The sequence below is a fragment of the Dermochelys coriacea genome, chromosome 4 (assembly GCF_009764565.3).
Source record: "Dermochelys coriacea isolate rDerCor1 chromosome 4, rDerCor1.pri.v4, whole genome shotgun sequence".
NCBI classification, from domain to species: Eukaryota; Metazoa; Chordata; order Testudines; family Dermochelyidae; genus Dermochelys; species Dermochelys coriacea.
The window spans coordinates 68,771,136-68,796,244 of NC_050071.1; the positions used below are offsets into that span (position 1 = coordinate 68,771,136).

The 25,109-nt window shown below is 42.6% G+C and overlaps 1 protein-coding gene and 1 long non-coding RNA gene across 4 annotated transcripts in view; one reads left to right on the plus strand and one right to left on the minus strand.

Moving 5' to 3' along the window:
- Positions 1 to 647: 647 nt before the first annotated feature.
- On the minus strand, positions 648 to 14,613 carry LOC122459878. Its single transcript, XR_006280836.1, has 2 exons — positions 14,343 to 14,613; positions 648 to 957 (listed from the first exon to the last, which is right to left on the minus strand). It is a non-coding gene; the product is annotated as an uncharacterized LOC122459878 (long non-coding RNA).
- A 71-nt stretch (positions 14,614 to 14,684) lies between these two features.
- The window catches only part of KLHL2 (kelch like family member 2), a 104,993-nt gene continuing 94,568 nt past the window's right edge, over positions 14,685 to 25,109 (plus strand). For 2 of the 3 annotated variants that reach the window (XM_038400387.2, XM_038400388.2), the window contains exons 1-2: positions 14,685 to 14,918; positions 20,507 to 20,635. In XM_038400387.2, the coding sequence (XP_038256315.1) occupies positions 14,896 to 14,918; positions 20,507 to 20,635 (152 nt within the window). In that variant the 5' untranslated portion in view covers positions 14,685 to 14,895. Of the gene's footprint in view, positions 14,919 to 20,506; positions 20,636 to 21,225; positions 24,260 to 25,109 lie in introns of those variants that run through there. The other variant, XM_043513311.1, reaches the window with a different exon arrangement.

Sequence of the window (25,109 nt, forward strand, 5' to 3'; positions counted from 1 at the left end):
TGCCACAGCCCTGAGCCCGTCCCACACCCCAAACCCCTCATCCCCAGCTCTGTTGCATCACGGGCATTAACAATTTTCTTCAACTGCATCGCCAGAAAAAAAGTTGGAAACCACTGCCCTAGTTTATTTCCCTTCTCCTTTGTCTGCTACATATTTTCCTGCTCTCCCCTTGCGCATTTTCCTGCTGGAAGGTCCTTCTCAGCCCTGTCCATGTTGTTGGCTGACTGATTCTCTGCTCCCTGGGAGATTTCCATCATCTGTAAAGAATCCATTTCAGATTTTACACTGGGTCCAGTGTATTCTGGAACAAGAGGCTGGGAGTTTAGTTAGTGCTGGACAGATACCCATAGGATGACAAAATGATAAAGGAGGCAATAGTTAGAAACGTCAGTGTTGAACCTGCTGTTAATTCTGTATGCAGATCCCTGTAGCTCAGCTTTCATGCAGGAGTTTGCCTGGGCAGAACCTATTGAAGGACTGGTTCAGTAGTGCTTTAATGACATGCAGTGAGAAAAAGTGGTCTTGTCCCCTTTTTGCTAATTTATGATGGATAAAGAAGCCTTGAAAAGTTTGTCAAAAGGCAGATTTCAGAGTAGCAGCCGTCTTAGTCTGTATTCGCAAAAAAGAAAAGGAGTACTTGTGGCACCTTAGAGACTAACACATTTATTTGAAAATAAGATTTCGGCTACACCCTAACAAAGGCAGAAAAATGTTCATTAGGAAGAATCTTCCAAAACAAAACTATAATAAACACAGAGTTACATAAAATATCCAGAGCAAAATCCAGGAAAATAAATTAAGCAATAATCAGGAAAGAAGTCACAAATAGTTTAACAGTTAGCAAGGTATGGTGAGGCTATTTTTTTCATAATCAGCTGTGCAGCCTATCACTCGCACAGTTTTCCACCAGGATGTTACTTGTAGTAGCATCTTATTTTGTTTCCTCTTGCAAAGGCCCTGCAGAATGATATAAATAGCTGGGACTTTTAATAGCTCAACTGACAACAATAAAACATTAAATACAACTTCCATGTTGGTCTCTTCTTTCCATGTGAAGATGTATCCGTAATCTATTTGTCTATATTAGATATATTGCTAAGGCTTCTAACCCCATGGTAGCTAAGTACTGTGCAACAATTAAGAGGCATTGCAAGTTCAGACTGCCAGCGTTCCTTTGGAACTACCTACCCTACTTACGGGTGGACAAAGGGGTGTTAAAGGGCAGACCTAAGTGGATTACTAGTCTCATCAAGACATTCAGGTCATTTGAGCTGATTCCCTCTCTTCAGAATGGAGGCAGTTTCTAGAAAGCATTGTTAAATATTTCTTCAGATAAGTAAATCGTTCAATTTGCTTTATAATAAACGTCTTCAAGAATCAAGTTGTTCCCTAAAAGATTTTATAAAGGGTCCAAATATGAGCCTGTATGTGAACCCCTCTGATCAGACCGAATCCCCCCAAAAATCCAAACACTTTATTTAAGGGAATTATCTTGTAATGTCACAGGTTTCAGAGTAGCAGCCGTGTTAGTCTGTATTCGCAAAAAGAAAAGGAGTACTTGTGGCACCTTAGAGACTAACAAATTTATTTGAGCATAAGCTTTCGTGAGCTACAGCTCACTTCATCGGATGCATTTGGTGGAAAAAACAGAGGAGAGATTTATATACACAGATTTATGTTGTGTGGTGTGTGGTTGCTGGTGAGGATTTGCTTCAGATTGGGAGGCTGTCTGTAAGCAAGGACTGGCCTGTCTCCCAAGATCTGTGAGAGTGATGGGTCGTCCTTCAGGATAGGTTGTAGATCCTTGATGATGCGTTGGAGAGGTTTTAGTTGGGGGCTGAAGGTGATGGCTAGTGGCGTTCTGTTGTTTTCTTTGTTGGGCCTGTCCTGTAGTAGGTGACTTCTGGGTACTCTTCTGGCTCTGTCAATCTGTTTCTTCACTTCAGCAGGTGGGTATTGTAGTTGTAGGAATGCATGATAGAGATCTTGTAGGTGTTTGCCTCTGTCTGAGGGGTTGGAGCAAATGCGGTTGTATCGTAGCGCTTGGCTGTAGACAATGGATCTAGTGGTATGATCTGGATGAAAGCTAGAGGCATGTAGGTAGGAATAGCAGTCAGTAGGTTTCCAATATAGGGTAGTGTTTATGTAACCATCGCTTATTAGCACCGTAGTGTCCAGGAAGTGGATCTCTTGTGTGGACTGGTCCAGGCTGAGGTTGATGGTGGGATGGAAATTGTTGAAATCATGGTGGAATTTCTCAAGAGCTTCTTTTCCATGGGTCCAGATGATGATGTCATCAATGTAGCGCAAGTAGAGTAGGGGCATTAGGGGACGAGAGCTGAGGAAGCGTTGTTCTAAGTCAGCCATAAAAATGTTGGCATACTGTGGGGCCATGCGGGTACCCATCGCAGTGCCGCTGATTTGAAGGTATACCTTGTCACCAAATGTGAAATAGTTATGGGTCAGGACAAAGTCACAAAGTTCAGCCACCAGGTTAGCCATGACAGCATCGGGGATACTGTTCCTGATGGCTTGTAATCCATCTTTGTGTGGAATGTTGGTGTAGAGGGCTTCTACATCCATAGTGGCTAGGATGGTGTTTTTAGGAAGATCACCAATGGACTGTAGTTTCCTCAGGAAGTCAGTGGTGTCTCGAAGATAGCTGGGAGTGCTGGTAATGAAGGGCCTGAGGAGGGAGTCTACATAGCCAGACAATCCTGCTGTCAGGGTGCCAATGCCTGAGATGATGGGGCGTCCAGGATTTCCAGGTTTATGGATCTTGGGTAGCAGATAGAATACCCCAGGTCGGGGCTCCAGGGGTGTGTCTGTGCGGATTTGTTCTTGTGCTTTTTCAGGGAGTTTCTTGAGCAAATGCTGTAGTTTCTTTTGGTAACTCTCAGTGGGATCAGAGGGTAATGGCTTGTAGAAAGTGGTGTTGGAGAGCTGCCTAGTAGCCTCTTGTTCATACTCCGACCTATTCATGATGACGACAGCACCTCCTTTGTCAGCCTTTTTGATTATGATGTCAGAGTTGTTTCTGAGGCTGTGGATGGCACTGTGTTCTGCATGGCTGAGGTTATGGGGTAAGCGATGCTGCTTTTCCACAATTTCAGCTCGTGCACGTCGGCGGAAGCACTCTATGTAGAAATCCAGGCTGCTGTTTCGACCTTCAGGAGGAGTCCACCCAGAATCCTTCTTTTTGTAGTGTTGGCAGGAAGGTCTCTGTGGGTTAACATGTTGGTCAGAGGTGTGTTGGAAATATTCCTTGAGTCGGAGACGTCGAAAATAGGATTCTAGGTCACCACAGAACTGTATCATGTTCGTGGGGGTGGAGGGGCAAAAGGAGAGGCCCCGAGATAGGACAGATTCTTCCGCTGGGCTAAGAGTATAGTTGGATAGATTAACAATATTGCTGGGTGGGTTACGGGAACCATTGTTGCGGCCCCTTGTGGCATATAGTAGTTTAGATAGCTTAGTGTCCTTTTTCTTTTGTAGAGAATCAAAGTGTGTTTTGTAAATGGCTTGTCTACTTTTTGTAAAGTCCAGCCACGAGGAAGTTTGTGTGGAAGGTTGGTTCTTTATGAGAGTATCCAGTTTTGAGAGCTCATTCTTAATCTTTCCCTGTTTGCTGTAGAGGATGTTGATCAGGTGGTTCCGCAGTTTCTTTGAGAGTATGTGGCACAAGCTATCAGCATAGTCTGTGTGGTATGTAGATTGTAATGGATTTTTTACCTTCAGTCCTTTCGGTATGATGTCCATCTGTTTGCATTTGGAGAGGAAGATGATGTCTGTCTGTATCTGTGCGAGTTTTTTCATGAAGTTGACAGATTTCCACTCTATACGGCTAAATTCAGTGCCTTGCATAATCACAGGTTTCAGAGTAGCAGCCGTGTTAGTCTGTATTCACAAAAAGAAAAGGAGTACTTGTGGCACCTTAGAGACTAACAAATTTATTAGAGCATAAGCTTTCGTGAGCTACAGCTCACTTCATCGGATGCATTCCCCATGGTATTTCTCCCTCCCACCCCACCCCCCACTGTTCCTCTGATATTCTTGTTAACTGCTGGAATTAGCCTACCTTGCTTGTCACCATGAAAGGTTTTCCTCCTTTCCCCCCCCTGCTGCTAGTGATGGCTTATCTTAAGTGATCACTCTCCTTACAGTGTGTATGATAAACCCATTGTTTCATGTTCTCTGTGTGTGTGTGTGTATATAAATCTCCCCTCTGTTTTTTCCACCAAATGCATCCAATGAAGTGAGCTGTAGCTCACGAAAGCTTATGCTCTAATAAATCTGTTAGTCTCTAAGGTGCCACAAGTACTCCTTTTCATCTTGTAATGGTTAGAGAAGCCTTAAAAGCAGTTGCTCTCTCATGACTATTTTACATGGTTGGGTTTATAGTACAATTATTTTTACTTTTACAGCTCTAATCAGAGTCCTAGAAGGTGTGTGTGTGGGAACAAAATGGGCAGTTTGCCTTAAGCCTCCTGCTTGAGCAGGCCTCCTCCGAACCAGAGTGGTGCTATGACCCCTATGCACAGCGTTGCAATGCCACTCACTGAAATTAGGCCCTGTAGCCCCTCATCATGATTGAGGGGCCACCAGGCCAAATCTGAGTGGCACTTCAACCCCAAGTAGCAGGTTGCAACACCTGGAGCAGGGAGCTAGCCCCAACCCTGTGGGACAGGATCTGCCACTGCAGGGTGAGTGCAGTGCAGGCTTGTTCTCCAACCCACCCTGGCCCCTCTACAGTGGTAATTTTTTTGGAAGGGTGGAGGAGGCCTCAATTTCAGATTTTGCCCTGGGCCCCTGTAAACCTCTGCAAGGCTCCGGTTCTGCATGCTGCCCTTCAAAATGTGCTCATATTCAAAGAAAACAATATAGGAAGAATGAAGGTTTTTAAAAGTTGAACTAACATTAAAGATTAAAAATGGAGCCTGAAGAGGGTCAAAAGGAAATGAACACTGCAAAAGAATGAAACGTGGCTGCATTGGAAATGTGAAGTGGTTCATATAACGTTTCAATTCTGTCTTGTTAATAAGGGGTAGAATCAGACTACTCTGCTACACCCTAACAAAGTGGCAAAGTTTTAGTGTGTACATTTAGGAGTTATGAAAGTGAGGGGATCGCCACTGTCAACATAGAAGACAGCATCTTAAGCTTCCACACATCATTCAATGGTTAGATAGCCTGATGTAGCCCCTTTAACTAAGGATTGACTGGATGCAATTAGGTCACGTGACCCAGTGAGAGTAAAAGAATGCTCTGCCCTGGCAGAGCGAGTTCTATATCAGTTCACTTCTGTATGTGGAAACCTGAAGGTCTGACATGACAGGGAATTGTATTAATCTAATGTACTGAAGCAAGAATGGCTTATGTAACACCTATATATATTCTGTACTGAACAGAATGGAAGGAACACTTAAATCTGCACTTCAGAAAGCATTATTGCTAGCTAGTCCACTTGCTACAGATTGCCTAGCAAGCAGATTTTGCAACAGCTCTTTCAAAGCTGTAGCAAGCAGCCTGTCTTCTGCAAATATGCAAACATTTCTGGGTACCTCCTGAGCAGGGCAGCTTCAAAACTGTGTAGTGTTCAAAATTTAGACTGTAAAAAGGAACTTGATTAATACAAATGTTTCAATTTTTTTTTTTTTAAACTCCAGTGCAAATGTGTTAATGCCTTCCCCTCAAACGTTCCATTGCACTGTTAGCAAATTAACTATCCCAGCATGGTAACAGAGTGGAAGCAAAAATTATTCCAGTGGCTTTCATTGTTGAAGAGGAGAGGAATTTTAAAGATTAACAAACCTAGATAGTCGAGAGTAAATTGTGTTTTTAAATGGCTTTTAGTCTTAATAATCTCAGATGTTATTAGAAACATAGATAAAGATTGTTGTATCCTTTTATCTATTCTTCACTCAAGTGACATCTAACATTTTCTTCTTACAATGTGTTCCTCTGAGGCATCCCTTCACTTATTTTAAGAAAAGATTTTTTTAGAATTAGTAAATCTTGGTCATTTGGTGGGAGATCGATTCATTTTGGATTAATTTTAAAGCAGCTATTACTCTTTCGCTCTTTCACGTTGAAGTCTGTTTTTGAAGTTTTTTTGTTGAAGAATTGCCACTTTTAGGTCTGCATTAGCCACACCATCAGGGGCTCGTTGCTCTACACATCTACCAATGTGATATATGCCATCAAGTGCCAGGAATGCCCCTTTGTCATGTACATTGGCCAAACCAGACAGTCTCTACGCAAAAGAATAAATGGACACAAATCTGACATCAGGAATTATAACATTCAAAAATCAGTGAGAACACTTCAATCTTCCTGGTCACTCAATAACAGACCTAAAAGTAGCAATTCTTCAACAAAAAAACTTCAAAAACAGACTCCAACATGAAACTGCAGAACTTGGTGTCCAGTTTGCAAATTAATTCACCACATTAGGCCCGAATAAAGACTGGCAGTGGTTGGGTAATTACAAAACCTAAACCTAATTTCCTCCTACTGTTACTCACACCTTCTTATCAACTGTTTAAAATTGCAAAAAGAAAAGGAGTAATTGTGGCATCTTAGAAACTAAACAAATTTATTTGAGCATAAGCTTTCGTGAGCTACAGCCCACTTCATCGGATGCATTCAGTGGAAAATACAGTGGGGAGATTTATATACATAGAGAACACGAAACAATGGGTGTTGCCATACACACTGTAACCAGAGTGATCACTTAAGTTGAGCTATTACCAGCAGGAGAGCAGTGGGGGAGAGGGGAAGAGACCTTCTGTAGTGATAATCAAGGTGGGCCATTTCCAGCAGTTGACAAGAATGTCTGTGGAACAGTGGGGAGGAGGGGAATAAACATGGGGAAATAGTTTTACTTTGTGTAATGACCCATCCATTCCCACTCTCTAGTCAAGCCTAAAGTTAATTGTATCAGTTTGCTGAATTGGAATGAATTTGCAGTCTCTCGTTGGAGTCTGTTTTTGAAGTTTTTTTGTTGAAGCATTGCCACTTTTAGGTCTGTAATCGAATGATCAGAGAGATTTTAGTGTTCTTCAACTGGTTTTTGAATGTTATAATTCTTGATGTCTCATAAAAAAACAACCTTCCAAACAAACTTCCTCATGGCTGGACTTTACAAAAACTAGATAAGCCATTTACAACACACACTGCTTCTCTACAAAAGAAAAAGGGCACTAAACTATCTAAACTACTACATGCCACAAGGGGCCACAACAGTGGTTCCCTTAACCCACCCAGCAATATTGTTAATCTATCCAACTATACTCTCAGCCCTATCACGGGGCCTCTCCTTCTGTCCCTCCACCCCCACGAGCATGACACAGTTCTGTGGTGACCTAGAATCCTATTTTCGACACCTCCAAGTCAAGGAATATTTCCAACACACCTCTGAACACCATACTAACCCACAGAAAGCTTCCTACCAAGACTACAAAAAGAAGGATTCTGGGTGGACTCCTCCTGAAGGTCGAAACAACAGATTGGACTTCTACATAGAGTACTTCCGCCGACGTGCACGGGCTGAAATTGTGGAAAAGCAGCATCACTTGCCCCATAATCTCAGCAATGCAGAACACAGTGCCATCCACAGCCTCAGAAACAACTCTGACATCATAATCAAAAAGGCTGACAAAGGAGGTGCTGTCATCATCATGAATAGGTTGGAATATGAACAAGAGGCTGCTAGGCAGCTCTCCAACACCACTTTCTACAAGCCATTACCCTCTGATCCCACTGAGGGTTACCAAAAGAAACTACAGCATTTGCTCAAGAAACTCCCTGAAAAAGCACAAGAACAAATCCGCACAAATCCACACCCCTGGAACCCCAACCTGGGGTATTCTATCTGCTACCCAAGATCCATAAACCTGGAAATCCTGGATGCCCCATCATCTCAGGCATTGGCACCCTGACAGCAGGATTGTCTGGCTATGTAGACTCCCTCCTCAGGCCCTACGTTACCAGCACTCCCAGCTATCTTCGAGACACCACTGACTTCCTGAGGAAACTACAATCCACCCGTGAACTTCCTGAAAACACCATCCTGGCCACTATGGATGTAGAAGCCCTTTACACCAACATTCCACACAAAGATGGACTACAAGCTGTCAGGAACAGTATCCCTGATAATGTCACAGCAAACCTGGTGGCTGAACTTTGTGACTTGGTCCTCACCCATAACTATTTCACATTTGGGGACAACGTATACCTTCAAATCAGCGGCACTGCTATGGGTACCCACATGGCCCCACAATATGCCAACATTTTTATGGCTGACTTAGAACAACGCTTCCTCAGCTCTCGTCCCCTAATGCCCCTACTCTACTTGCGCTACACTGATGACATCATCATCTGAACCCATGGAAAAGCAGCCCTTGAGGAATTCCACCATGATTTCACCAATTTCCATCCCACCATCAACCTCAGCCTGGACCAGTCCACACAAGAGATCCACTTCCTGGACACTATGGTGCTAATAAGCGATGGTCACATAAACACCACCCTATACTGGAAAGCTACTGATCGCTATTCCTACCTACATGCCTCCAGCTTTCATCCAGACCACACCACACGATTCATTGTCTACAGCCAAGCTCTACGATATAACCGCATTTGCTCCAACCCCTCAGACAGAGGCAAACACCTACAAGATCTCTATCAAGCATTCTTACAACTACTATACCCACCTGCTGAAGTGAAGAAACAGATTGACAGAGCCAGAGGAGTACCCAGAAGTCACCTACTACAGGACAGGTGCAACAAAGAAAATAACAGAACACCACTAGCTATCACCTTCAGCCCCCAACTAAAACCTCTCCAACGCATCATCAAGAATCTACAACCTATCCTGAAGGACAACCCATCACTCTCACAGATCTTGGGAGACTGTAATAAGGACTGGCCTGACAGCCCCCAAGCTGAAGCAAATACTCACAGCAACCACACAACAGAACCACTAACTCAGGAACCTATCCTTGCAACAAAGCCCGTTGCCAACTGTGTCCACATATCTATTCAGGGGACACCATCATAGGGCCTAATCACATCAGCCACAATATCAGAGACTCATTCACCTTCACATCTACCAATGTGATATATGCCATCATGTGCCAGCAATGCCCCTCTGCCATGTACATTGGTCAAACTGGACAGTCTCTACGCAAGAAGAATAAATGGACACAAATCAGACATCAAGAATTATAACATTTAAAAACCAGTCGGAGAACACTTCAATCTCTCTGGTCACACGATTACAGACCTGAGAGTGGCTATCCTTCAACAAAAAAACTTCCAAAACAGACTAACGAGAGACTGCTGAATTGGAATTAATTTGCGAACTGGATACAATTAACTTAGGCTTGAATAGAGACTGGGAGTGGATGGGTCATTACACAAAGTAAAACTATTTCCCCATGTTTATCTCCCTGCCCCCCCACTGTTCCTCAAATGTTCTTGCCAACTGCTGGAAATGGCCCACCTTGATTATCACTACAATAGGTTCCCCCTCCTCCCCCCGCTGGTAATAGCTCATCTTAAGCGATCACTCTGGTTACAGCGTGTATGGCAACACCCATTGTTTCATGTTCTCTATGTATATAAATCTCCCCACTGTATTTTCCACTGAATGCATCTGATGAAGTGAGCTGTAGCTCACAAAAGCTTATGCTCAAATAAATGTGTTAGTCTCTAAGGTGCCACAAGTACTCCTTTTCTTTTTGCGAATACAGACTAACACGGCTGCTACTCTGAAACCTGTTTGATATTGGCCACACATTACCACTTCAAAAGTTATTTTTCCTCCTTTGGTATCCTACTGTTAATTGAATTGTCTCGTTAGACTGACTTCACACTTGGTAAGGCAACTCCCATCTTTTCATGTATTTATACATGCTACTGTATTTCCACTCCATGAGTCTGATGAAGTGGGTTCTAGCCCACGAAAGTTTATGCCCAAATAAACTCGTTCGTCTCTAAGGTGCCACAAGGACTCCTCGTTGTTTAAGCTAAAGAGGAAACTCTGTTGTTGAGAAAATCTTTTCAGACCTTATCATAAAAAAGCAAAAAGAGGTAAAAAAAAAAAAAGCAACACCTGAGGTGATGCAGAAACACAGCGAAGGCCAGGAACCAGCACCTACTCTCACACCAATACAAGCGTGAAGATTGCGCATCAGAGTTAGCAAAATATTGGACCACCAACTCCTTTCAGTACAAGCCAAAGTACTGACATGTCAACTGAAGCAAAACGCCACATGAAGCATATTGTTAAATTCTTGATGCAGCTCAGCCAGCAGCCAGAGGGTAACACCAGCATTGTTGACTGCCCTGCAGTGAAACCTGACTGCTGTGGATGACAATGTCTGTTAAGGAACGACTGCTTCCTACCAAGGAGAATGTGAGCAAAGACCTTTCCAGGGACCAATAACGAGACTGGCCTGTAGTTGGCACAATCGGCGCAAGGTTCCTTGCCCTTGTATAGGGACTCTATGATGCTGTCTTTCCAGTCTGTTGGTACTTTTCCTGATGCTCACACTTTTAAGAACAGTTGATGCAGGCTGGTGCTCACTGGTTCCAAGGCACCTTTGAGCAGCTGCAATGAAATACCATCAGGCCTAGCAGCATGTCCATTGTGTAACTCTCGGTTGGCCTTTCATACTTCCTTTAGTTACCAAAGATCAATGTTTGTTCCTGGATCTACAACTGTAAGGTTAGCCAGATCAGTCTAGCTCTAGACAGTCATCAGCAGGTCTGTGCTTCAGCATGCTTTAATGTGTTTTCCATCTGCTTAGCACCTCCTCCATCAATGAGCAGAGCCATCTGGTTTCATAATAGGGATGTTAGAAGGCTGTTTATGGCTGCCAGCCAGGTGGGTGATGGCTTGGTAGGCAGGATGCAGACTGTTATTTAGTCTGTCCTCTGCTTCGTCGGTGAGGGAATTGACATAGATCTGACGGTCACATTTTGCCATGATCCAGAAAATGCCTTTCATCAGTTTACGTTCTTGGACATCCGTCTGCTTATGTGCTTCTATCTTTTTCGATAATATAACAAAGGCTTCTTCAGAAAGCCAAGGTGTCTTGGTTAACCATCTGATGCCGATTGTTCCAGCGGTGGAATGTGGTAGTGTTACATATACTATTCCAGGTGATCTCCACATCGTCCATGCGGGTACTGAGGTTACATATGGGATCCATGGGGGCCTGTGTGTATTTCATGGCTTCAACAAGATCCTCAGAAAGATTCTGGACATTGTACTGGTAGCGAACATCTGGTTTGCAAGAAGTTGGAAGATGCAGTGAGAGCTGAGTGACAACGAGTCTGTGTTCTGAATTTGCTGGTGCTTCTGAATTGCAAAAGACCCATAGACAAGCTGGTATACGTCAAAAGCCAGGTAGTGGTGTCATTTGGGAAATAGAACTAAATCGGACCTATTATGGGTCCCTGGATTTCATACTTAGTTCAATTGCAGCCAGTCACAGCACTGAAATCACCAAGCACTAACAGTGTCTCATGTGGCAGTGTTACTGGAATGTTTGTACTAGCTGGTACTAGAATGGGTCCTTTTCCACAGCTGGTGCATGGGACACAATAACAGATATATCCACAATGATGCTGTAGCCACGCATAGAGTAAGCCTAGAGAATAGAGGTTTCATGTGGCTAAAGTCAACGATAGAGCCGTCTAACAACAACAAGTGCCACACCTTGAGTTTGGTGTGGATGGAAGGTTGCTCCTCCACAGTAATGGGTAGTAGTGGCATAAGCTACAGTTCTTCAGGATGTGGTCATCCATGCCTACATGAGCTTTGTGTCTGACTATACCTGATAAAGGCTCCTGCTCAGAGTAATGAGCAAATGCCAACAACTGACACTGTGGATGAGGACTAAGTTTCCCAACGGTGATGAAAGTGGATGAGCCCCAACAGTAGGTGCATGTACCATATCCAATGGAAGAGCTAGCACTTCAGAATCGTCATCCACACCCTCAGGAACCAAGAACATCTAGTAGAAGAGTTACTTGGGGGGGATACCATTCCCCCTTCTCAGTAAAATCCTTCTATGTGTCCCCAGACTCAAGGGGGCAGAGTGAAATGAAGGGCAACCAGCCATGACAGACCACAACAACAGCACCAGAAGAGATGTGCTCTGCATGTGAGGATGGGTGTGACCCAAACTCCATTTACAGAAAGTGCCGCCTCGATGACCCCAACTTCCTAGGAATCCAAACCAGACCTTTATGGAACTTTCTAATATTGAACAGCACTGGGTGCAAGACAGCTTTTGTGAAAAAAAAAAATACATGTTATAAAATTATAATTGCCAGTAATACAGAGGCCCATCTGCCACAAAGATTTTGGAACTGGAGTGTGGAAAAATCAAGAGAATAATGTGAACTCAATTGCAATCTTAACTAGGGGAGGCCTGCTGTTGACCAATAATACCCATAAGTTAGTCTTGTAGGTTTAAAATGTAGTTAATGATGAGTCTTGCTTATTTTAAAATTCTCTTCTGTGAGATTTGTCTCTCTCAAAATCCTCAGTGGCCTTAATTGTCACTGGTTAGGTTGTTAGGATTATTATGTGTAATTGTTGAGATAAATTAGTTGTGCTGTTCATTTATATTCTCTTGGAGCATGCTTATTATACAACTTGAAAATCATGACTTTTTAAATGGGGGATTTCAGAGTAGCAGCCGTGTTAGTCTGTATTCGCAAAAAGAAAAGGAGTACCCGTGGCACCTTAAAGACTAACAAATTTATTAGAGCATAAGCTTTCGTGAGCTACAGCTCACTTCATCGGATGCAGCCGATGAAGTGAGCTGTAGCTCACGAAAGCTTATGCTCTAATAAATTTGTTAGTCTCTAAGGTGCCACAGGTACTCCTTTTCTTAAATGGGGGATAATACCCATCTTTTAGAGAGTGCTCTGAGCCCCTCAGGATTCATAGATTCCAAGGCCAGAAGGAACCATTGTCATAGATGCTGATTCCGTGGGTACTCCAGGATTACCCATGGAAAAAAATTAGCAGGTGCTTAGCACACACCGGCAATCAGCTTCCCCTTTTCCCCCAGCACTTTCCACCTGCTGGCAGCCCCCGCCCATCAGCTCCTCCCCCTCTCTCCCAGTGCCTCCTGCCTGCTGCAATCAGCTATTTCACAGCATGCAGGAGGCTCTAGGAGGGAGAGGCACAGATAGGGCACACTCGGGGAGGGGGACGGAACCTGCGGGAAGAGGCAGGGGTGGGGACTTGGGAGAAGGGGTGGGATGGGGCAGAGGCAGGGGGTGGGACCTGGTGCGGAGTGTGAGGTTGAGCACCCCTCACAGGCCCAGAGGAAGCTGTTGCCTATGACCATTGTAATCATCTAGTCTGACCTCCTGTATACACAGGCCACAGAGCTTCCCTAAATAATTCTTAAAGTATATCTTTTAGAAAAACATGTCCACTATGTCCCTCAGTAAATTGTTCCAATCATAGGTGCCAACTTCTCCTGGCATCGGCGGGTGCTGGCGACTCTACTCCTGCCCTGCTCCCATTCCAACCCCTTCCCCAAATCCCTGCCCCTCCCTTGAGCATACTGCGTTCCCGCTCCTCCTCTGCTTCTTGGTGGTAAGTGCTGGGAGAAGTGGGGAAGGCCCGCTCAGGGGAAGAGGCAAAGGTGAGCTGTGGCAGGGCGGGGAGCTGCTGGTGGGTGCAGAGCACCCAGCAATTTTTCCCTGTTGGTGCTCCAGCCCCGGAGCACCCACAGAGTCAGCGCCTATGGTTCCAATGGTTAATTAATACTAAAAATGTACACCTTATTACCAGCCTGAATCTGTGTAGTTTCAACTTCAAGCCATTGGCTCGTGTTGCACCTTTCTCTGCTGGAGTGAAGAGCCCACTAATTAATATTTGTTTCCCAGGTAGATACTTATAGACTATTTACTCTTCTTACTATTAAGCTAAATAGATTGAGCTCTTCCAGTCTGTCACCGTGAGGCTTGTTTTCTGACCCTTTCATCATTCTTGACAGGTTTCAGAGTAGCAGCCGTGTTAGTCTGTATTCGCAAAAAGAAAAGGAGTACCGGTGGCACCTTAGAGACTAACAAATTTATTAGAGCATAAGCTTTCGTGAGCTACAGCTCACTTCATCGGATGCATTCAGAAGTGAGCTGTAGCTCACGAAAGCTTATGCTCTAATAAATGTGTTCGTCTCTAAGGGGCCACAAGTCCTCCTTTTCTTTTTTCATCATTCTTGTGACTCCTCTCTGAACCTCTTGACCGGAGGGCTCGAGAACTGGACGCACTCTTCCAGCAGTGGTGACATCAGAGGGAAACTTACGGAAAGCGGGGAGCTGTTAGCGCCGTTGCAGGGTCATTTTCCTTCTTCCTTTGACTCCAGACCTGAGTCTCCCAGTGGGAAGCAACAAACCCCGGGCCATGCCCAGGCAGCGTTTGGCGCGGGGTCCCGCTGCAGCTCCACCTTCCCCTGCACAATGGGCCCATCCCCGCAAAGCCCTCCAGACTCCCCACGGCGCCCGGCCCCTGCAGAGCCCAGGCTCTCGTGCCACGCTCCAGCGAGGAGACGCCGGCGGAGAGCGCGAAGCTTGCGGGCGTCCCGCTCACTTCGAGGCTGCGTGCTGACGTTGCGCCGTCACCGCCCTCCCGGATGGAACCCGGAAGTGGGTTGGGCTAGTGGCGCCCGGCAGGGGCATCGCAGCCGGCTCTGGCGGGCAGATGGATGGGAGCCCAGCTCCCCCTGGGCGGCGGTAGGGGGGCCCCGGGAGGGGGGAGGCGCAGGCGGCGGCGGGCGTCCGGGCGCGCGCGGCTGGAATGGTGCAGGGCGGCAGCGTGCGGTGCCCGCGTTCTGAGGAGGAAGCCTGCGCGGAGCCGCGATGGAGATGCTGCTGCCGCCGGTGTGAGTGCGGGCGGGCGGGAGAGCCCCGGGCGCGCCCTGCTGATGAGGGTGGGGAATCCCCAGCGGTGTCCCCCCCTCCTCCCCATGGCCTCCGGGCTGGGGAGCGGCCCCTTTCCCCCTTGTCCTGGTCTCCGGCAGCCCCTGCCCGGAGGGAGGCGGCAGCTCCGGGGGCCCCCTCCTGGTGCCCAGGTACCGCGGTGCCTTGAGAGCCCATTGCTCGGGCTGTCCCCGTCCTTCCTCCGGCTCAGCGCGATCCCGGCAGGGGAGCCCCGGCGCCGCTGCCAGGGACCCGGCAGAATGGGCGTCTCCCACCTGCCGGCGGGCTCCGGGTCCCATCTGCCCTGGTGGCGTTAGGACAAGTTAAAGCCTGACACAGTTACAGCTCTGCTGGACTGTGTTAATGCTGCTATCCCATTCCCCGCCTGGGTTAGCGGGATAGGTCTCAAAACAGGAGCACCCAACAGGTGAAACGTAGTAGTGGGCAAGGTGTCTGCAGGATTTTAAAAATACTTCTTGTTTTGCATTAGTGCTGTAAGATCTTCAGGGGGCGGACTGTCTCGTTGTACCTTGTACAGTGCCAAGCATGGCGGTGTTTCATAAAGAACTCTTAAGGGCTGTCACAAGCAGAGGCAGGTGAATGAGGGAGATCGCAGAAAGTGAGCAAGATTGAAGATGGTCAGCAGAAAACATGATAAAATACACTCCCAATCCATAAGATCAGGAGAGGAGATGCTAAGGAATGCCCTTAAAATCTGTTCCCAAGGAGGGGAACAGCACCCTCATTAAGGAAGTCTTCAAGGGAAATGCGTAACTGCCTATTAAATCTCCCTCATCTTGACCGAGATTCTCTCATTTTTGTATTAGCTATAGACATTTTTATAGTATCTGTTTTATGAAGAATGGCTTTGAAGACAATATGAAACATTTAAAATATCACCCACACTCATTTGCTGGCGTTGTGTATGCATACATATGCATGCACTGAGATGTATCACTACATTAAGAGATTTCTAGAGTGTTCAGGCATGTGGATGTAGTGGCTTTTTTTAAAAGCAGGGTTGCTAAGCAATAAGCAGTTACATGAGTGGTTTATATAGATATGTATATTTTCTGCTTCAATGTTTAACAACATGTTACCAATTCCATAGTCCCAAACCTCCTCAGATTTGAAGCACAATGAGTGTACCAGTGATTGAGACATAGTATTGTGTACAGGTGTGTAACTCCTTCCCTGCCCATGGTACTTGCAAACCCCTTTTCCTTCCTGGTACAGTAACTTTACTTTTCAGAGTAGCAGCTGTGTTAGTCTGTATTTGCAAAAAGAAAAGGAGTACTTGTGGCACCTTAGAGACTAACAAATTTATTTGAGCATAAGCTTGCAATGCATCCGATGAAGTGAGCTGTAGCTCACGAAAGCTTATGCTCAAATAAATTTGTTAGTCTCTAAGGTGCCACAAGTCCTCCTTTTCTTTTAACTTTACTTTTGTAACTGACAGCCATGTGTTTTCTTTGTACTAAAAGTAAGCAACATATTACCTCCTTTGTGCCCAGGATTTGGAGTGTATTACCTCACCCATCTCTCTACCCAGGGTTTGGCAGTTGACCAAAAAATTACTACAGGCACCTTCTCCCCACACTGTTATGCATAAATGGAAAAATATACCACCCGCTGGTCCTTTCTTTATCTCTTATGGTCAATTTGTGCTTTCCCAAGCTGTCTTCCAAAAAGAGGCCTGTCTTCAACAAATCTTGCAGTCTTTGCTGTTTCTAGGAGCCCAGATTTTGGATGAGTTAGCAAAAGATTGAGGACAGAAGGAATTAACCATGATGGGGTGGTGTGTATGGGATTGTGGAAGTGAATATGCTTATGAAAACTCTACTCGGTGTAGGTGGCAGCACTTTCTGCTCTTCCAAGATCTGACAGGTCAAGACTTTGACATATGAAGTTAGAAATGACAACTGGGTCCCATCTGTTGTTTTCTGGTATTCAGTAAATGTGTTGCTGTATACAGATTTAGCCTCCCATTTTTTATATCAATTCAGGATTGGATGATGTGAGAGATCTTGCATTATGTCTTTTCTCCCTACATCATCATGTGTGTTGTAATCTGACATGCAAGTGAGGTTATATATTGCCCCAGAATGTTTAAATTTTCCCTACTTTTCAGGAGCTCCAAAGTGTAGCTATTGTAGTCCTGTAATTTCAGAAGGAGCAAGGATCATTAAACGGGGAGGGCTGCATGAATAGGATAGAGTAAAGGTAGTTCAAGTTTGACCATTCCTCTGGTTCAGCCAACCACATTGTTTTCACCCTGTTTAGTTAAGCATGATAATCAGGACAACTGGAAGATCTTTTATAGCATCAATGTATTGAAGATTCAAGTCACATGCCTCCACCATGCTTAGGTTAAGGTTCACCCTGGCTGTCTACCTTGTGGTCTAATGTATGTGCATCATACCCTCCTCATTACAGTATAGTCTCAGATGCCACAGATATGGCACCACTAGAAACAACTAAAATAGAATTGCTGTCACAAACAACTGTAGCTCAGCTGGAGACACTACTAAACAAATCCAATGTAATTTAAAGCAGCCCCCAAAATAGGATGCATATTAAGGAGGGCTTTTTAATTCATTGTGGTCTTTATAACATCATAGCCAATTTATGACATTGCTGTTTTGTAACCTAGAATCTGACCATTTCATCACCTCCTTACGAATTTATGATTCATATGTAATCAACCCCTCCACCTTAGTCAGTGTGTCTGGAAATCCTCAAAGACAGCATTTGGCATAGTCTTAAAGTTTTTAGAGTGTGGTGTATTGCATTGGAATGTGAGAAGTTATGGTAGAAGAGGTATTGCTGACTTGGATGTGTGTTGTAAGCAAGCAGAGAAGTAAAAGAGTAAATGTTTACTTCACTGTTAATTACCTGATGGTGCAATATATATTGCCTAATACCTGTAGTTTCATTTTGAGTGCTAGCTTTTATTTCTGAATGATGATCCCTATATACAGCATATCAATTGGAAAATTAAAGTTTACTGTAAAAGAAATGCACTACAGATGCTGTAATTAGGTGTTTTGTAGTATAGTGATAGATGTAAGGAAGAAATACCTGGTAATGTTGGTTTTTTGAACATTGATGCAAAATTTTTCTACTAATTACCCCCAGAACCACTTTTTACTTGAATTGTATCTGTTTGTTTAGGACACTTCCCAAAAGTTAGCTGTAAAACAGACTTTTAAATTCTAGAATGTAGCGAGTGTTAAAGTTGCTAGGGGTTTGAAGTAGAAAACCATATTTATTTTGCTGACCTCTCTCTTCTATCGATGATTCTCTCTTCCTTTGTGGATCAGTGCTGTTTGTCTTTCTTGCAGTTTGGTCCAAAATGTTATGTTCCTAGACCCAATATCCTGAATGGTATAGTAAAGGTTGTTTTGCTTTCCTATTTGTGGGAATACTGTGTATCTAGAATGACAGATTTAAATCTTAAATTTAAGTAGCCATTATCTACATGTAAATGCTCTTTTTTTTTTTTTTTTTTTTTTAAAGCTGCTTCAGACATGCTCAGAAAAATACTCTAGCAGATGCAGTGAAAAAAACAGATCAGAGTTCTAGGTCCCTAAATCTTATGTTGAATTTGACCCTCCTAATTTGGTAAAAACATTTAAACATGACAAACTATAAGCAGTGATTTAATCTTCACTATAAGATATTGTAAATTTTTTAAGTATTTGTGTCAGAGTGAACTGCCTCTAACAAGTTATTTGAATGCCAAATACTCATGCTTGATTGTTGTTAATTTTGAGGATAGGGAATAAAGTTGTGTAGTGCAGATAAACATACGAGAGCTAGTAAATATTGTAAAAAGAAAAGGAGTACTTGTGGCACCTTAGAGACTAACAAATTTATTAGAGCATAAGCTTTCGTGAGCTACAGCTCACTTCATCGGATGCATTCATTTCCACTGAATGCATCCGATGAAGTGAGCTGTAGCTCACGAAAGCTTATGCTCAAATAAATTTGTTAGTCTCTAAGGTGCCACAAGTACTCCTTTTCTTTTTGCGGATACAGACTAACACGGCTGCTACTCTGAAACCAGTAAATATTGTTTAACAAAGTGAAATGGTGATTTGTCTCCTTTGTGGGAATAGCAGCACAGCCTTTAGGCATTATAGACAATAGCATAGCTTGAAAATCTACTTGCCTACTCATTACTGGCTAGCTCAACTGAGCAAAGGAGCTGGTATAAACAATGTTTGTAGAATTTAAACATTCTTTTAAAAAGTTTAAATTCAGACAGCTTTTTTGACTCTGCTGATACTCTGAGACTTTTCAAGCAGCAGAAACTCATTAAGAAAAGTCTGGTCAGTTTCACTCCTTGTCTTCAGAAGAGTCTTGTGGATAGCTGTGAAATTGCCCATAATCATGTCAGTTTCATGTGGCTGATGTGGCAAACTGAACAATAGTGGGTACTGTTGGAATTTTCAAAGGGGGAGTATGACCTGGAATCTGTGGGAGATGATGTGTTGCAGCAGCCTAGGGCTGGGGAAGGGGGTGTGAACTGATTCTCTTCCAAAAGACAGATACATCGGAGAATGAAAATTTATCAGTGCTGGGATTATGTCTGAGAACTTTTCCACCCATCTTATCTAGAACACCTTGTCCAGTTCTGTGAGAATGCTTCATCTAGTTCTCAGTTTAACTCCAGATTTTGTCACTCAGATTTTTTTATTTGGCACAAAGCGAAGCTACCCTGAGTTAATCGGACTCAAGTGTAGATGAGTATAGGAAATACCACACATCCAAAGTTTCACAGAAAGCCTCTTCCTTGATGTATAGATATATATAGATATATTACATTGCATTACATGTTTTTGGATTGGCTTGGTTACTTTGCAGGAACCAATTCCTGTGCAGCATGCTCTGTCCATGCATTGCCCATGTTCAGCCTCATCTCTTCATTGCTAACTTATCTTACTCATTGTCAGTAAATGGTGCTCTGAGTGTTCTGCCTCCTATCTTATCTGGCTAAGACATTGTTTTTTTTAGCCTACTGACCTATTTATTTATCTTATTTAGCACACAAGTTCTGCTTTCAACCTAATCTGTTTACCTCCTTAATTCTATCCAAGAAATGAGGTCTCCCTCATTTGTTAATCACCCATGTCAGGCCAGGCCTCAGCTATGATCAGGGAACAACTAATCATAGGTTTAATTGAAAGATGCTCCACCTTGCCTTAACAGGACTCAGGGACAGCACTTAGGTAAAAATTCCAGTGCCCATTTCTTTCCCAGAAGCTAAGGATTGGTAAGGGGGAGGATGGGCATCTCACTAGTACCTTTGCTCATGGAGTTTACTAGGCTAACATTCTTCTTTATCATCAACCTGGCTAGTAGATGCATTCCTCTGACTAGTATTACTAGGTGCCTGGTATATTTTCCAAAACACGTACTGGGTGTTGGTAATGTGGAATTTGAAATCACTCTGAGTAAAAAGTAAGTTTGGCAAAAATGAGATGGGACCATGATTTTCAAGTGGACAGAAATGTTAACTAAACTTGGTTGTCTTGTTTGTTTATAGATGTACAAAACTTTGCCATCAGAAGCCAGTGGATCTGAAAGATGATGATGATACTGAAAAACACTGCCCTGTTACAGTGAATCCTTGGCATATGAAGAAAGCTTTCAAAGTTATGAATGAATTAAGAAGGTACGTATTGTATTCATTTTATGCACGTGTATGGGGTCATCCATTTTCAGTTGTTCACAGATTTTTTTAATTTAAGTTTCTGCCCTAGATAGGATGTGTAATCCCATGAACGTAGTTTTCCAGGTAAACCAATAAGATGAATTATAAAACTAAAAAGTGATAACTTATTGGTAGTCATAAAGTAATTTGATGGAATCTATACTATATATTCATATCACCCTTGACAAGTTAGCCAGAGTTATTGCTTATGTGTTGGCTTGGCAGAATTCAAAGTTTGGTTTTTTATATAATTTCAACAGATATAAGTGTTTTTATTTATAAGCATTTTTCTGGATATAAATTTTCAAAGTTGCACAACATTATAGATTTTAAGCATTTTTTTATTTTTATATATTTAAATTTTCACAGTTGCATGAAATTATGGAGGGTCAGACAATAATTGTTTAATGACAGTAGATATTGAGATTCAAGTTAGTTCATCATAATTAAAAACACAAATTGTTAACATCACATCAAAATATACAAAGTAAATCATTGATTTAAAGATATCAAGGAGTATTTTTCTTACTTTGCCTATCTGTAAATTTCAGTTATTATTGTTGGAGATATTCATTCCTCGATTTGTGTATGTACAGTGAAATTGATATTGACCAACATTTACTGATAAAAATCTAATCTTTCCAAGCCTGCTTAGGGTATGAAAAATATTTGAAGAATTTGTTTGTTTCAGTGATGCTATCTGTTGCACAGTATATTCCAAATAGGTTCAGTTAAGAGGTCACTTTTCACATAGGCCTCTTATGCACTAAGAAATTTTTGTTGTCAAGTTTCCAACCATTGCAATACTGGAAGCCCTGTGTTGATACTGTTCTTAGTATCATGTCAATTAGACTATTTAGTAAGATAATTAGGTGATGTGGTACTCAAAACTGTTTATAGCTGGTCTTACAACAGTTGCTAACATTGATTCAGCTGAATAGGTGTTGACGGCGCAAAGATTTTTGCAGAATTTCCCTAGTATAGACAAAGCCTGAGATTTTAAACTTCATATACCTACCTTTCTTCCCTATCTTACCTAAAAATATTAACCTCTTTTGGCATAAAACAACAATTTGTATCTCTTAGTAAAGTTTGCCTCAATATTTGATCATCACTTGTTGCATGTGGCTATGTCTTCTTGCTGCTACTGACACTGTGGCCATACTTAGTTATTTATTGAACTTTGACAGTTTGTGCCACTCCGGACAAACATGGAGATAATCCCTGCCCCAAAGAGATTGCAATCTACATCACACTGACCATATAGTAAAAGACATCATACGTAGCCTGAGAGTAAGCTATCCCCTTCTAAATGTTCCTGCCCATCCTTACGCTGCTGACCAAACTGAATGGCTGTCATGCTACACCCTACCACATTTCTTGCTCCTCCAAGGATTATGGTAACCAGATTCACAACCTCAAGGAATATGGCAGAGCTGCAGGGTCAAGTGACTGATTTTTTTTGGAGAGGAGAGAGAGTGTAGAAATAGAGGTCACGTCTATAATGAATCGTAGGTTGTATCATGCCCAGAAGTAACAAACCCAATCTCAGTTTTGCTGTTGCATTGTAGGCAAAGGGAGGTGACTTCCCAGCAGAGTTCATTGTTGAAGGCCCTGGATTATTATTTTAAAAATGTACTTCAATTTTCAGGATTTATTAAAGTTAGGATTGCTGTTGAGAGAGTACAAGCAGTTTTTGTTTCATATTTATAAACAATTGAGAAGTTTAAATGGAAATGGTGCCAAGCAAATCTCAACTATAGTTGCATTTAGTAGTGTAGCTGCCACAAATGTTTACTGATGATACTGAAAGGTAGCTTCAGTTTGAGTAAAACTTATGTCAAAATTTTAGGACCTTGTCAGGTCACATTATATTTGTATTTGTATTCCTTTTGGATTTGAAATAATAAACTTAATTATTTTAAGCTTGACTTCAGAGCAATTGGCTTAATTAGGTTTATTTGTCTGTTTCCTCTAGACTCTAATAGAAAGTATTAAAAACTCCGTATTAATGCATCTTAGTTTGACGATGTGTTGCATAATGTATTTCCTTCAGTTTTAAATTTGTTGCCTTTTAACTTAAGATCTGTTTTCATATTATGGGAACTATTTAGTAGGTGTTTGATCCTCTTTGAAAGTATTCATTATTGTTTACTAAACCTCTAACTTTCCCTTGCTTGTCTTTCCAAATGAAATTATCCTAAACATTTTAATCTTTCTATGGAAACCTTCTTTATGCCTTTGACTGCTGTTACACAAGACCACTGAAGGACACTATCAGCTTTGAGAATGAGTTGATTAAAAGGCATTATATTGTTCAAAATAAGGCAGTATCTTTAAGTAGCCATTTTTTGTATTATTGAGTATTTTTTTAATACTGCCTCCCAGCTCACTTTCTTTCATTTGTGCAGCAATCTAAGCAAATGTCTACTGAGGTGCACATATCTCAAAAGATATTTCCTGTAAGGTTATAACTATTTAAGAATCCCTCAGCATGAACACTTAAATTCTTTTCAATGTGTATAACCTTTCACTTGCCTACATTGAATCTTGGTTGATTTCAAGTTACCCATTTACCTGGTTTTGTTAAATCTTATCAATGGTTTTCACAATCCTTACAGTTCTTGACTAATCTGAATAATTTTGTCCTTGGTAAATCTTGCGACTTTGTAAGTCACAATCTCCTCTAAGTAGTTGTCAAATATGCTTAACATCGATCCTAGTGTTGATCACTGGGACACCCATCTACTAACTCTTATACACCAATGGTATGTCTTCACTTAAAATGCTACAGCAGCACAGCTGCAACAGTGATTTGGTGTAGACCCTACCTACACTGAAGGGAGAGGTTCTTAATTCACCTCCTTAAGAGGCGGTAGCTAGGTTGATGGAAGAATTGTTCTGTTGACTTACTGCTATTTACACTGGGGGTTAGGATGGGATAGCTACGTCTCTCAGGGGTGTGGATTTTGTGGATCTGCTATGCAGATGTAAAAATTGAAAATTGTCCATTTAGTCCCTACAAATTGTCCATTTAGTCCCTATCTTTATGCCTTGCAGTAATCCGTTTTTATTGTGATGGAACTTTTCTTACTCATGCCTCCCAAACAGCTTTAATAGCTGATAAACAAGGACTTTCAAAAACATTCTAATTGGAAAACGGTTAATATTACAAAACCTAGACTGATTTCTTATATTGCATATGTACAAAGCTATGTTACCGCTAGAACCCTTTTGTAGACTCTGATTCTGCAGCTGAGAAGCTTGTCATAGAATTGCTTCAGAGTGTACCCTTCCATTATGAAAAAAAGGTCAACTTAATTTTCTAGTGTAGACAAGCCCTAAGTTTTTAGCAAAGTTATGAATGTAAGTTCCTAGGTTTGCCATTTGAAGGTGTCGTGCAGGTTTCCTTTAAGGTCAAGAACTGAGAGGTTAGATATTGAGTGATAGTTTTTTGAAGAGTTTGCCCACGGGTGACGAGGTGTTTTTGTTGTTTATCGTTTTTCTATGTGAGTTCTGTTGAGAATATAGTGATTGCCTGGCTTCCCCCAAGTCGTTGTTGGGGCATTTGATGCACTGGATGAGGTACTCTATATGTTGTGATAGGCATTGATAGGACCTATGGATCTTGGAAGGTGTGGGGGGTATTGATCCACTTAGCTGTGGAGATATGTCTACAGGCTTTGCATGTGTCATAGCAGGATCTGCTGTCATTTGATTTGGTGTGTCCTGGTTTGTGGGGAGCTTGCTTCTGATGTTAGGGGAGAGGGGATTGTTTGAGACCAGAGGAGGGGATTTGGGAAAGATTTCTTTCAGGATATGGTCCCCATAAAATATGGATTACAATTGTTTGGTGATACCCCACACAGATTCCAGTGATAATTAGGGATGTGTAGTTGGTGGGGCTTTTCCTTTTGAAGCAGATTTTCTTGGGATATTTGGATGACCAGTTCCATGATGCAATCTACTTCTCTGATGGAGTGTCCTTGTTTGGTGAAGGCAGTTTTAAGTGTGTATCCTGGACTTCCTTCTTGGAGCATATTCTGTGAGTGGTTGGCTGTAGATAACAGATTTCTTGTTGTGTTTGGAGAGGCTACTAGATCTGTGAAAGTAAGTGTGGTGATCCATGAGTTTCTTGTATATAGTGGTCTGTAGCGTTTCCTTGTTGAGGCTGATTGTGATGTCCTGCAGGTTGGTGCTGGTGGGGGAGTGTTCTAGAGAGTTTGATAGATGGGTGTTGGTTCTCTAAGGAGAAATTGTGAGATACACACTTCACCCACTTAAAACTGCCTTCACCAAACAAAGATACTTCACTGGAGAAGTAGATTTCATTGTGGAATGGTCCATCCAAATATCCTGGAAGAATCTGCTTCAATACAGGAAAAAAATCAACCAACCGCACACTCCTAGTTCTCAGCTACCGCACCACACTGCA